The sequence below is a fragment of the Cyanistes caeruleus genome, chromosome Z (assembly GCF_971803275.1).
Source record: "Cyanistes caeruleus chromosome Z, bCyaCae1.hap1.1, whole genome shotgun sequence".
Classification (NCBI taxonomy): Eukaryota; Metazoa; Chordata; class Aves; order Passeriformes; family Paridae; genus Cyanistes; species Cyanistes caeruleus.
Genome location: NC_141732.1, coordinates 34,349,606 through 34,362,936, shown reverse-complemented (window position 1 = coordinate 34,362,936; position 13,331 = coordinate 34,349,606). Strand labels below are relative to the sequence as shown.

Genomic DNA, 13,331 nt, shown 5'->3' with positions numbered 1-13,331 from the left:
GTAGATGGTTCTGTGATCTCTGCTGGAGCAGCAGCTGGAGCTGTCTTCGATAGAAGATTCTTCATGGCTGCTCTGCAGAGTGTGGTCGCTGTCTCAGCTCGCTGCAGGTCAAGAGCTTTTTCCTTTCTTTACTCGGCAGTCTCTGGTGAATTCCGTCATGGCAAAAACTGCAGCCGAGGGCAAGCCCCGCAGGCCCCATCTCCTGGCCAGGAGCCGCCGGCAGGTCCAGCCCAGCCCCCGCCCGGCCGCATGGCCTGGGCAGGGAACGAGAGGCCTGGAGCTCAGTTACCTTTCACAGCCAGGAAACAAAGAGACAAAGAAATTCCCAGGCTTAGATCTTAAGATGGTGTTCACAAGTTGATCTCACTTTTCGATGGTTAAAACTGCTGCCAATTCTTAGAAACGCCCAGCTGTCGGCTAGGAGAGAAAGTCCCATCAGCCTCCAGCGGTTTTAACTTCTTTAGGTGTTTCTCTTTGTTTTCTTAAATGCCAGTCTATCACAGTAGGAATGGGTGGTAATTCCCCACATGATTTAGAGAGCTTTTCTAGGAAGGGATGGATAACAGTCTTCTTCCTTCTTTGATCTCTTTTCTCAATATCCTTGTCTTGAGTACTTTGTCATAAGAACACCTTGAAAAGCCTGCTCAGGAAATGAGTTAAGTGATGAATGATGTCTTCTGTATCAGTCATGCTGTTAGAACTGTGCATGCGTGATACAAGTTTATCAACTTCGTTGTCTCCTGTGTATTGAGAGCAATAAAAAAACTTCTTTCTTTCTTTTTTAAATACAGGGTTATTCAATTAAATCCACAGATGTGCCAGTGGTAACTTCTGGTAGGTACACTTAAACTTGTAAACCAAAGTATAATGAATGTAAACACATCACAACTTAATACTGGTTGTCATGCTAAATAGTTCTGTCTGAGGCCATCTAATACAAAAGTAGAAACAAATTTTCCTGGTGCTACATTAATACCACCATTCTATGCTTTCTGCTATAAATTAGGTGTGCTGAATTACATAAATGTTGTTAATTTAACAATGGTTCTAAAAGCATTGCTGTAGCTAGTTTATTGGTGAAATTAAGAGGGATTTTTTGACTAAACATATAATCTTCTCTTAAGCAAATATTTCCACCTTTTAAAGAGCACTGATCATCAAAAGTATTAAGTGGCATTTTAACTGCACTGCCCAAATAGTTTATTTTGTTTTGAATTTTTACTAAAAAAGTATGTAATTGTTTAGGAGCTTAATCTGCCTCTGAAGAAACAGAGAAAAAGCAGAACTACTGACAATGCAGTCTTCATTAATCTGAGCCTGTGAAGGGCTTGGTGAGCTATAATTTTGGCTCAATAAAAGACTGCTAAGGGAAGTTGTAGAAGCTTAAACAGTTAGGTGACTAGACTAAGTTCTGTGGTGTACTGTAAAGGATGAGGGGGGAAGAGTGTGCTATAAAATTTAAAACTACACTTCTACCAGCTTTTCCTCATAACATCTGTATGATCTTACAGGCTTTAAAAGTAGACCATGAACTTTTAATTCGTAGTGGTGACATGAAAATAAAGGGACAAATAAAACTAAAGAAAAACTCAGCCCTTCTGTTGAAATGGTGCAATCCATTTTAATATGCATTTTTTGGCTCTTGTGTTATCACTGAAGTCATTGACTCTTAACTCCTTTTACAGACAATCCTTTTCAAAAAACAGAGTCTTCTACAAAGGAGGAAGTACTTACTTCTGTGTTGGTGTCTCAGTCTATCTCACAAATGGCTGAGAGAAGCCATCTTGAGACTTTGGAGATGTTAGGGAAAGCATCACTTGAGAATCCAGCATTGAGAAAGGAAGAGGAGGCTATGTCTGGATTAACCTCCAGCAGAAAATCAGAAATGAGTGAACAAGGAATGCAGGAGAATGTGCATGAATCTGCACACGTGGAACATACTGGAAGCCCAGCATCATCTTCAAAAACTCCATTACTCAGGTATGCGATAATTGCAATAATGTTTTGTTTCTGTATCATGTTTGTTTTTGTTTCAAAAGATCATGTTTCTGTATTGACATCGTTTCAGTATCAGTACCATTGTTCGTGACCTGCATAGCTAAGTATCTATACAGTATTTATAATCTTCTGCAAATCAGAAAGGATCAAACTGTCTGCGTTAAAATTTGCATTATTTTACTCATTAGATGAGTAAAACAACTGGAGTGCACTACTGATGTATTGCATGTCCAGTTAGACATGATGGATGCCTCTTGTCAGGCAGACATTCATTGACTGTGATAGAAACTTTGGATAATTTCTTGTTTTCCACAGAAAAGTCTCATATTGTGAGATACATACCCATCCACTTGTTTTGGTGTTTGTCCTGACAGTGAAATTTGTTATTGGTACAGTACTGAGCACACTGAATTTTTAGGACTAACTTAAGTAATTTCTCCAAAGGAGTTTCAATCTTGGCAGCTCAGAGGATATTACTCTTATCTATCTGTTGACTTGATTTTTTAAATATACATTTCTGTACTATTTGTTTAAATGTTTTGAGTTCCTCCTCTCTGTTGCTCCTGTGCTCAATTATTTTGATGGTAATGCTCCACTGGCCTCTTCTGTCATTTGCTTTTTCCTTATGCTTGTGTGAGTGCCAATACTGGCTATTTATACTTGGGACATCCACAGCAACTGGATAGTGATGCATTAACATCAGAATCCTTGCCTTAAAGTTTACTTTCTAATTTGTAAACTTAACAACATGAAAAATTAATGCTTTGTGTACCTCCCTCTGTGCCATGACTTCTGTAAGCTCACTGGTCTGGGTTTGATGCTGTAAGTAGGCTAAAACCCTGCAGCAGGTAAACTGCTATAGCCCCATCCTTGGTGATCAGGTTTTACATTGGTTACATGAAAGATGCTTAGAATTTTCAGTTTGTTCTTTAGGAGTCTGTCTCCATACTTCTTGGAGCCAGTCTCTAAAAGTGGTAGCTTGTTACATACAGGCTGTGGATTAGAAGCAAATAATAGGTTCCTATTCTCAGAGTTAAAAATTGTCAAGAACCTCTGTGACAGTTCAGAATATTCAGTAATATGAAAGCTTTTCTCAGAATGACTGGTTTTTTTCCTTAGAATTTTTATGTGTCCTGTGGGTGTGTTTGTTTCCTGTGTAATTATTTCCTGCAATACTATTTATATCTTCCTTTTATGAAGCAATCATATGACATCCTGACTGTATTTGTTTTGAACAGGGCTGGACGAAAACCATTGGGATTTTTATCTTTAATTTGCAAAAAAAGTAATTCTGAATCGGCAGAAGATACCAAAGGGAATAGAGGGAAGCTCCAAAAGCCTCGAATTGTGACTCCAAAACGAAGTCTAAAGAAACCCACGCCATCCACTAAGGATGACAGGGAATCTTGTTCCTTTCCCTCTAGTTCATCATCTGTGGAGAAGGAGCATGTAGCTGCTGATGCTGCAGTTACGGTATGATTTTACTGTTGTGCACCCATGCATTTCTGAGGTGTGAAGAACAGAGAATTAGTTGTTTCAGGAGTGGGTAGATGGGTATGCAGCATTCATGTTTTGAGAGCAATATCTGCTCCGGTTGACAGATTCTGATTTGTGCGTGTGTAGGACGCTTGTAAGGGAATTAAGCTGAATTTTCTCTGCATGGATATCTATTTATTTCTCATTTTCAGTCAACTCTGGTTTTTTTTTTCCTTTGGCAAAAACTTTCTACATAAATAAGATACCTTTACAAAAAGCTCATGTGCATGTGTATATATGTGAATATATTTACACATACAATGAAAACTGTTAAGAGCAACCTTTGCTTGTTTTATCAGATTCCAAGTAACGACTCATCTGAGAAGCTACGTCTCTGTGCTAAAGATCAAGAGAAGGAAGGAGAGCCAACCAAAATCTCTGAGTACTTTTTTAGTGACATCTTTATGGAAGTGGATGATTCAGAATAGCAAATAGGTTTTATAAAAACCTAGGATCACAGAATATACTGCAACAAGAAAAGAGTATTCTAAAAGTTCCAGTTTGTTCTAATATTAATTTTGCCACACTTACTGTCAACTTATTACTCTTGTTAATTAATGCTGTGAAGATGAAGTGGATTCTTTCTGAAGCAACCCCGGGCACTTCCAAAATGCTGACATAGTCTAAATCACTACAGTGATGTCATTGGACCAGGCTACTGACTGCTGGCTTATGGCTTCATTTGTTTAGACGCTGTTAGTGGGTGCATGACTATCCTGTCATGCAGTGCATGAAAAGTGCAATGAAATAATGTTTAGTCTTGCAACAAGTATCCTTTTCCATTTTAATGCTAAAGCTTTTTGGTACTGACTATTCAAATTCTTTACTTCTTTTTGTGAAGTATGTTACGTTAGAAGGAGGAATGAACCTTTTGGGTATAATGTATTATCTGAAGATCAGAATGAAAATACTGGAAGTAGTGTAGTAAGTACATACGTACATATGTCAAGCACTGCTTGCATTTTTATTAGAATCTCCAAATTATGTATTTTTATAGGAGTTTTTAAACTACATAATTTAAAAGATCCTAACCTGAAAAGCCCAATAGGATTGGTTCCTTAAAATATGTTGAAAACCCAAAAGGAGTTTTCAGCAGAGTTAGAAGATGATAACACTCTGATGAGGTTATTGTTTGCAAACTTTTTTATGACTTGGACAAAGAGATTGATGTTTCTTAGTATAAATCCTTACTTTCTTCTAAATTGGAAAACAAAGCTATAGATACAGTTTCTTTTCCTTGTTTTTACATGCAGTTGTTTGTATTTTTTCTGATTTTCTTGGTTAGCCTTGTGCAAAGTAGCAGAAAGAGATTTGATTTAAACCATGATTATACAATGTCACTTTTGAGGATTTGCTGCTTTGAAGAAGTTGAATTAAAATAGTTTTCTCATGTTGCATGTCTGCTTGTACTGTAACTTGGTATAAAATTCTGGTGTAGCTTTAGATTTTTAGTCTAAGTTTTTGCTTACCTCATCAAGAAATTTGTCATCATGAGGTAATTAGGTTTATGCACTCTCAAAGTCAGGTGGTCACTGATGAAAGGTTCAATATTTAGTCTGAAACTCCTGCTTGCATGAGCTTGAGTAGTCTTAAAATTTTTCCCATTACTTCACATTTGCAGGTACTTTTGCAAAATTATTTATTATGAAGGTGAAACTGATGTTAAATGATATTGTTAATGCTCTTCAAAAACCTATCATCAGGTTTGAACTGGGTAATCCTTTAATGGCAGGTAAATAATATAAACATGTAGTTAATTTTGAAATAGTTGATGAAGTTTGAGAACGTTTTTCTTTTCAGAAGTTATTGGCAAGGCTTCAGAAGGAATCTTTAAAATTTTGTCAGAGAGGAGAAATACAGAAAAAAGCTATTGTTTCTGCAAACTGATATGTTAGCTGGCCTCAGCCAATGAAATGTCACTAGCAGCAGTATTCTTTGAGGTGATGAAAAAGCAATTAATGGTCCCAGTGTAATTTACTTGAAAGCATTACTGATCAACCCACATCACCTCCCAAAAAAACCTATAGGACACCAACAGTTCCTGTTCAGATGGTATCTTGTGCTTTGCCTAATCCGTTTAACTTGAAATGTTTATCTAAGTATTGTTTTACTGTAAACATTATGAAAGAGATTAATGTATACATGTAACTCTATGTATTGTATATCTTGTAGATACCAAGTATGCAAGTGTTTACTTCCTGAATAGGTGTGGCATGTCTGTATCACTTGCACTCATAGAGCCTAAAAATAGATTATTGGGGAGTGGCTATGAAATAATTGCTGTGAGTACCTTCTGAGTGAGTTCTGAGGGGATAATCATTCTGCATTTAGTTGCATACATTTTAGCTTGCATTCATGTTACAAGGGGGAAAAAATGAACTACTTCATTACTAAGATTTATGGTGCCTTATCCACATTGTTAATTGGGGCTATACTTTCTCTTTCCTTGCAGCAGATTACATGCACTTTGTTAGAGGATTTTTTTTTAAGAACAAATTTAATTTTAATAGAAATAAGATAGTTTTGTGTTTTGTTTTGTGTATGGAAGTTTTATAATGATGAAGGATGTAAGAAAATATGTTGAAATCGCCATGTGTATGAGTAGCATTTTTACAAAGATGTGGCATAAAACTGCTTTGCTCAGAGTTGTCTGACACCCTGTATCATCACATATAAGTTTTCTGTGTCAAAGGCAGTAGTCCGATTCTGTATGTAAATTATGTGAATAAATTATTTTCTTTTACCTGTGTTTCTATTTCTTAAACTGTCAGTTGCAGTTTTTAAATACTTGTAAGTACACGAAGCTAGTAAGTGTGAAATAAGGAAAAGTTGAAGTTGGGCTGCACCCAGACCTGCTGGTTACAGGCTGAGCGTGGTTTAACAGGGGCGTTGCGTTGTTCCCTGGTTTTGTTTTAGAGTGGAGCTTAATTTACTTGATATCAGACTCCCCGGTGTTAACTCTCCCTAAAGACAAAGGCTTCGACTTAAAAAATGCAAACCTGGAATGCTGAAGAGTAGCGAAGTTCTCGCGCAAGGGAGAAACTCGACCAAAGATCGTTTGGGTTGTAAAAAGATCTGTCCCTATTGCTGTATGACAAGTTTCTAAGAAGGGCAAGGGTTTTCCTCGGCTGCACAAGCACGTAACCTTGCGTGAAATGTGGGGCGTCCCGACACAATTCTTCCGAAGGGCGTTCTGCAGCATTAGCTTGTCCGGGGGACCGGGCGAGGGCTCCGCGGCCGGGCCCGGCCCCGCCGTGCCCATTGGCTGCTCCGAGGGGAGTGGCGGCGGCGGCGGCGGCCTGGGACGGCCGCCTCGGCTCGGCTTGCTCGGCTCGGCCCGGCCAGGCCCGGCCATGCTGCTGGGTGCCCCGCGGCTCCCGGGCCGCTGCCTGGGGCTGCTGCGCCCGCTGCTCGCCCGCGGGTACCGCGGCGAGGCGGTGGCGGCCGTGGGGTCGCGGCCCGACGCGGGCTCCGCGCTCTACCAGGTAGGGCGGGGCGGGGGCGGCAGGGCCCGGGGCGGCGCGGGCCGCAGCGGCGCCCTGGAGGAACCGGAGCCGCGGGGCACGCGGCTCCTGACGAACGTGTGCCCGCTCCCGGGCCCGCCCCGCTCCCGAGCGCCCAGGCCTGTCCATTTCTGCGGGCTGAGCATACAGATAGCGTGTGAAAACAACGTGGGTTGGTGCAGTCGTCTGCCTCGTCATGGATATTTTTACACTTTTAAATCAGGACACCAGCTCTTGCTGCATTTCTGGCTGATCGATACTGTGCTAAGGAGGTGGAGGCGGAGTTTGTAGATAGTGGAAGATGGAGCCCGATGATTTCAAAGTTGGATGTTTCCTTGTGTTTGCAGATTGATTCCCGAGTTGAAAACAGGTGGAATAGCTGTACAGAGTCGTGGGCTTGCTTCCAGAAACATAATCTTCTGGGAAGGAGAGCTAGGTGTAATTTCAGTTGTCTTTGCGAAGAGAGAGCAGTACTTGTATCTGGTGTAGATTTCTTTTTAATGGCGCATTATTAACGCCGTCATATTAAAAAGTCATGTTTACAGTTAGGCTGAGAACAACGTGGCTTTAGGTGTGGATCAAGGCTCGTGGGAGAGCATGTGTTTGTTTTCATATTTGTTCACGTAAAATATAAAACAGTGTGTGAAGCAACAACATGAATTCTTACTAAGAAAGGTCCATTGGTTCTGTGTTTGGTTCTGTGCTTCGTTTTGAAGAAACTAAATTTGGGACAGAAATTAGGCGACTGAAGCTTCTGTGCATTCTCAGAATTTGTCCATATGTATATATGTATATACAACATATATATATGTTGTATATACATATATACATATATATGTGTATATATATACAACACTTGTGTATGTGAAGTGTGTGTATGTATGTGTATACATTCATATTTTGTGTACCAAAAAATGGTAGTATTTTAATAAGGGTGTTCACTCATCTAAGCTGTCCCCAGATTCATAGTTATGTCTGGGCACCTTTCACCCTCAAAAGAAAAGCAAGGCTTGGTAAAATGGCTAATAGTGTTTGTATTTGGTAGAAATAATTTGTGGAACGCTCCAAGTGCAAGCAGTGATTTACAAACACAAAGAGTTGAGGTCCCTGCTGTGAGGCACTTAACCTTCTGAAAAAAAAGTAGTACAGGGAATAGCAGTGCAAACACAAGAAGACATTATGATACATGATGAAGGTCTTGCCGCCTTTGGCCAATGTCTACCTTTCTGGCTGTGAATTCAGCTAGACAGGCTGGCTTTCATGATGCAGACTGTCTCTTGAACCAGATAGGCAAAAAGGTAATTTAAAAGTGAGTGTGTCTAAATTCTGGAAAATGAAAGTAAGTCCCTTTGAAGATTCCAGGGACTAGCTCTTACATCCACTTCGGTGATGTAGCAGGAATTCATGTAGCTTGTGCAGTAACTGTAGGACTAATCTGCAGAGTTACTAATTTTGCATTAAAATTTGTATAAATCCTCATATTAACAGCAGAATTTTACACAACTTGCTGGTGTGAGGACCAGCATCCAGAAAAAAACTTGGTTGCCAGTTCACTGGCACTTTTCTTAATTATTTAATGACAATAACAAAGAGCCCACAAATACATGGTTTAACTAGGACATTTATTTCTGGGAGTGGTCTTTTCTGTATGCATTTGGAATTATTTTAAAACATCCTTACTTCTCTTTGGTAAACTACAACAGTGTTCTATTCTGGTTTAAGGCATGAAAGATCATGATAGAAGTTAAGTGAATTTAAGCAACTCGGATGTTTTTATGCACTATTTTTTATAGTTTATCTAAAATTTTCTTTCACAGGTTTTTCATGTAGCTAAGCTAGCTACTAACTGAGTCAAAATCTAATGAAAAAGTCTAGGATTGTGATAACTGTTCCTATGTCAATATCTTGTGTGTTTTTAGCTGCTTTTTTTTTTCCTTTTTTTTCCTGTTAAAGGTGAGTTTTTAAGCACAGTATTGTGTGCAAAAGGTGAGTATGTTTAGAGGAAATAGACTGACTGAACAAGGAGAAACAGGGAAAATTTTGATGTGTAAAGTTGCAAAATGGTCCAGCCATTCAAGCTGAACACTGTTGTGGACTAATATTGGATGTTGTGACAACTGCATGCTTTTAAAAGTATGTAACTATGAGATACATTTTTGCCTTTCAAGGAAATATTTTTAATTTATTTGTAGCAATTACAAAGGCAAAAAAAAAAATTCTTTTGAAAGTCACTGTACAGCCAAAGCACTTCAAATGTGACCTGAATCTGTACATATTTTTATTTTATTCTTGCTTTGCTTCTTTGTCTCTCAGTGCCTATGTGAACAAACTCATCTGCAACATTTGCAGCTTCTTCTTAAGGGAAGCCTTAAGTCTGAGTGTTCAATTATATATGAACACAGAGTTACCAGCTGTTTTTTTTCTGTCAAAGTAGACTCAAACATCATAGAAATGAGAATTCGACAAGGCAGTAAGATCTTTTTGTGCAGCGTGTTCTTTTATTGCAGTTGTACTTTTCAAAAAGGTAGTAAACTTCTTAATGTGTCTGCAAAAGCCCCCAAGAAATTAAGCTTGACTAATACCTTTAAATTCCTAAAAACCTGTTAGAAACTCTCAACCTGCTGTAATGTTCACACGGAGTTTTGGATAATTCTGGTAGAAATGATGAGTTCAGTACTGATTCACTCATATTTAGAATATGAGTCTTTGTTTTCTAGAAGTATGGTGGGAAGAACACCAGCTTAAAACAAATCAACAAAAACACAACCAAACCAAGACAAAACAAAACCAACTTTTGTTTTATCTTTTTGTTCAACCTAAACAACTAGAACCTAAAAAGTGTTTACCAAATTCATTTGACCCAGGTCATTCATCCTTTGGTACTAATCATAAGAGCACTTAATTTGAATCTGCATTTTTTTGCAAAATTAGATTTAAAATGCAAACAAACCTATGCCAAAAATAAAGAAAAGCTGAGAAACAGCACTTTAACTGTGTAGTGATTAGTTCTATTTTAGTTTATCAAATTCAGAGCTAGTCTTTTACTATCCTAACACAGTAAGATTTTTTGTAAAGCATTTTTATTAAATGCATTGGGATGCCTGAGAGAAGCCAGTGTATAGTAGAAATCTTGCTACTTTAAAGACAATACAGAGACAATATTTAGTAAGGTAAAATTTTGAAGATTTGGAAGAGAAATTAGGCTTGTATTTCTTTTGTTTGTTTATTAAAAATTAATGTAGTCACACTTGGTTGAATTTAAAATTCTGTTTTGCTCCCCACTTAGGAGAACTATGAACGAATGAAAGCACTGGTAACTGAACTACAAGAACAAGCAGAAAAAATCAGGTTAGGTGAGTATGATAGTCTAGATTTTAGAATAAAAACCTGGCACTTGGCCTTGTTGAACCTCAAGGAGTTGGCCTTGGCCCATTGATCCAGCCTGTCCAGATCCCTGTGCAGAGCCTTCCTGCCCTCCAGCAGAGCAACACTCCCATCCAGCTTGGTGTTGTCTGGGAGCTTACTGAGTGTTCACTCAATCCTCTGTCCAGATTGTTGTTAAACTTATTAAACGGCACCGGCCCCAGAACCAAACCCTGGGGAGCCCCACTGGTGATCACCCATGAGCTGGATGTAACTCCAGCCACCTCCACTCTCTGGGCCCAGCTGTCCAGATAGGTCTTTGTAATAAATGCTTCATTTGTTAGCTATTATTCAGTGTGTAGGGCTTTTCTGATCTCATGTCCCACATAATACACTACTGAGTAATCCCCAGCTGTGCAACAGGAACTGGTCCCTGTCCCTTTATATCTGGTGACAGGAAGCACAAAAAGTAGGTGAGATACCTTTTATCTTCCATGACTGATCATAGCACATCAGCAGTTACAGTGGTGTAGGCATTCTTATGAAGGAGAAATTAAGAGGTTTCAAATTAAATGCCTCCAAGTTTGTTTCATTGTTCAGGACACTGCTTCTCAGAATGGAGGCCAGTGCAGGGTAGAGTGTTTTGATGTCAGAAGAGGAATGTTCAATAGATTGGCTACAGGGCCTGGGAAGCAAGCATTTGTGATGCACAGAGATGACAAAAGTCTCCGGATGGAAATTATTTTTGCAGCATCGCACACTATAAATGAGAGACTTCAGAGGTCAGAGATAATGTAGTTATGATGAGAGATTTTGAGAACATAGATGAGAGTATATCTCTGGATGGATACCAGAGGTTGTTTCTTAAGAAACTTGTACAGAAAGAATTTACAAGGTTTAGGCTTAGGCTGGATATATAGACGTAATGAACTGGCTGAACTGAAAATAAATTGTGGGCTTTCTGGCATGCCTAACAGGTAGGAAATTATGTATGTAGTGATCAAGGAAGGAGGTAGGAGAAATTACTTCAAAGGTGGCTTAGAAGCTCTGTTTCAGTGATGCCTAGCTGACAGAGAAATCCTGGAGTCTCAGGAGAAATGTCAGCAAAACAGCACCTTCTTTATTTTGGACAGGGAGACAATTTTAGAGTGATGAGGTGGATCAGTGATTTGTCTACACAGAGAGACAATGTTTATATAAGCTGGTGTTATAAAGAGGCTGAGGTGTGTCAACAAATCTTGAAGTATTGAATGACACAAAGCTCTAGAGAGCAAAAGATATGATTTAGGATGACCTCTAGTGAAGGGTTGAAATGAAACAAATATAAACTTGATATTAAATGCTGTATGTCTGAATTCTGCCTACAGTTTTGGCATGGTCTAAGGAAATTAATCCAGATGGTGCTGGGTCATTCAAGATTGCATTCAGCATAGCTATTTTGAATGAGTTCTAGGGATTAGTATTTCCTGTAGTTCTACTGCTGTGCTTTCTACATATTAGTGTTTTCTGCCCTTGTGTTTATTGCCAAGCAGTGGGGGAAAGTTTCAGACAACTATGTTTATTAAAATCTTTACCTCAAGACTAACTGTAAAAAATGAGGAGGGAAATAAAATAGGTTCTAAAAAACAAGCCTTTTTATCAATACCTTAAATCTGTTTGAAGTGGAAACTATTATTTATTAAATTTATTATTAAGGTTCATACTTCAAAAACTGTGAACTCATCAGCGTTCCCATTCAAAGTTTTAATATAACTGATGATTTATCTTATCCGCATCCATAGAAAGTGTGACAATTTACTGTTGTATCACAGGAGGTGGAGAAAAAGCTCGTAAACTTCATACATCAAGAGGAAAGCTGTTACCCAGAGAGAGAATTGACAAGCTTATTGATCCTGGGTAGGTACTTCCTTTGTTTTTTAACATTTCAGGTTGTGTTTTGCAGGTAAATACTGTAACAGGCTTCTTTTCTCTTTAGCTTCCATAAACACTGGCAAATAACATGATTGAAATTTTACAGAAGTATTCTTTTAAATACTGATTTCCTTTTAAAAAAAATAAAATTAAAAAAGTTAATTGTTTAAGTGAGTTTCAGTGGCAGATAAAACTATTAATTTTTTACAGTTTCATTTCATTTGTCATTGTTCAGGTCTCCATTTTTGGAGTTCTCCCAGTTTGCTGGTTACCAGTTGTACGGTAATGAAGAGGTACCTGCAGGAGGCATTATCACAGGCATTGGACGAGTATCTGGGTGAGAGATTACAGTCATCTACATTACTTATGATATGAAAAGGAAGAAGGTGTCATTTTATTCAGTTTCCAGTATTAGGTGGTTAGCATTTTTAGTGTTTTGTTTTTGACACTCAAAAAATCAATGAAGTTAGTATCTCACTTTGTTTGGTCATAGCTAAAAGGAAGTGAAGTTTTTGGTTTTGTTTTTTGTTTGTTGGAGTTTTTTTTAAGTGTGTCCCATTTACTAAACAAAACACACATGGAGTTTCAGGTGTTTAATGAAGGAAAGAGATTAGTGCATCTGGAAAGCAATTTTAAAAAATAGGGTGGTATTTTAGCCTAAAAATTAGTTTTGAAGAAGAAGAGCTCTCTTAGAGCATCAGGGCTTCAAGAGTCCTTGTCATGTTGCAGTACTTAACTGACATACATACTTACTCATTAGAAATACTTTTCTCTCTCACAAAACTTCTTTATTTTTAGGACAGAATGCTTGATTGTTGCTAATGATGCAACTGTCAAAGGTGGTACCTATTATCCCATCACTGTTAAGAAACATTTACGTGCTCAAGAAATTGCAATGCAAAATCATCTCCCTTGCCTTTATTTGGGTAAGTCCCATTGCAGAAATTGCCAAGGTCCTGTGTTACGGGCAGCTGATGTGTCTACAGATCTGACTAACTGGGAAAGTATTTAAAGCACATC

The 13,331-nt window shown here is 38.5% G+C and overlaps 2 protein-coding genes across 3 annotated transcripts in view; both read left to right on the top strand.

The window, feature by feature from the left end:
• Positions 1-6,277, top strand: part of BDP1 (BDP1 general transcription factor IIIB subunit) — a 54,203-nt gene extending 47,926 nt beyond the window's left edge. For both annotated transcript variants that reach the window (XM_086866830.1, XM_086866829.1), the window contains exons 39-42: positions 792-834; positions 1,686-1,980; positions 3,237-3,471; positions 3,834-6,277. In XM_086866830.1, coding sequence (XP_086722956.1) covers positions 792-834; positions 1,686-1,980; positions 3,237-3,471; positions 3,834-3,962 — 702 coding nt within the window. In that variant the 3' untranslated portion in view covers positions 3,963-6,277. The remainder of the gene's footprint in view (positions 1-791; positions 835-1,685; positions 1,981-3,236; positions 3,472-3,833) is intronic.
• Positions 6,278-6,814: 537 nt separating this feature from the next.
• MCCC2 (methylcrotonyl-CoA carboxylase subunit 2) overlaps positions 6,815-13,331 on the top strand; it is a 35,758-nt gene continuing 29,241 nt past the window's right edge. The window contains exons 1-5 of the mRNA XM_086866828.1: positions 6,815-7,019; positions 10,324-10,390; positions 12,212-12,296; positions 12,547-12,648; positions 13,110-13,237. Coding sequence (XP_086722954.1) covers positions 6,888-7,019; positions 10,324-10,390; positions 12,212-12,296; positions 12,547-12,648; positions 13,110-13,237 — 514 coding nt within the window. The 5' untranslated portion in view covers positions 6,815-6,887. The remainder of the gene's footprint in view (positions 7,020-10,323; positions 10,391-12,211; positions 12,297-12,546; positions 12,649-13,109; positions 13,238-13,331) is intronic.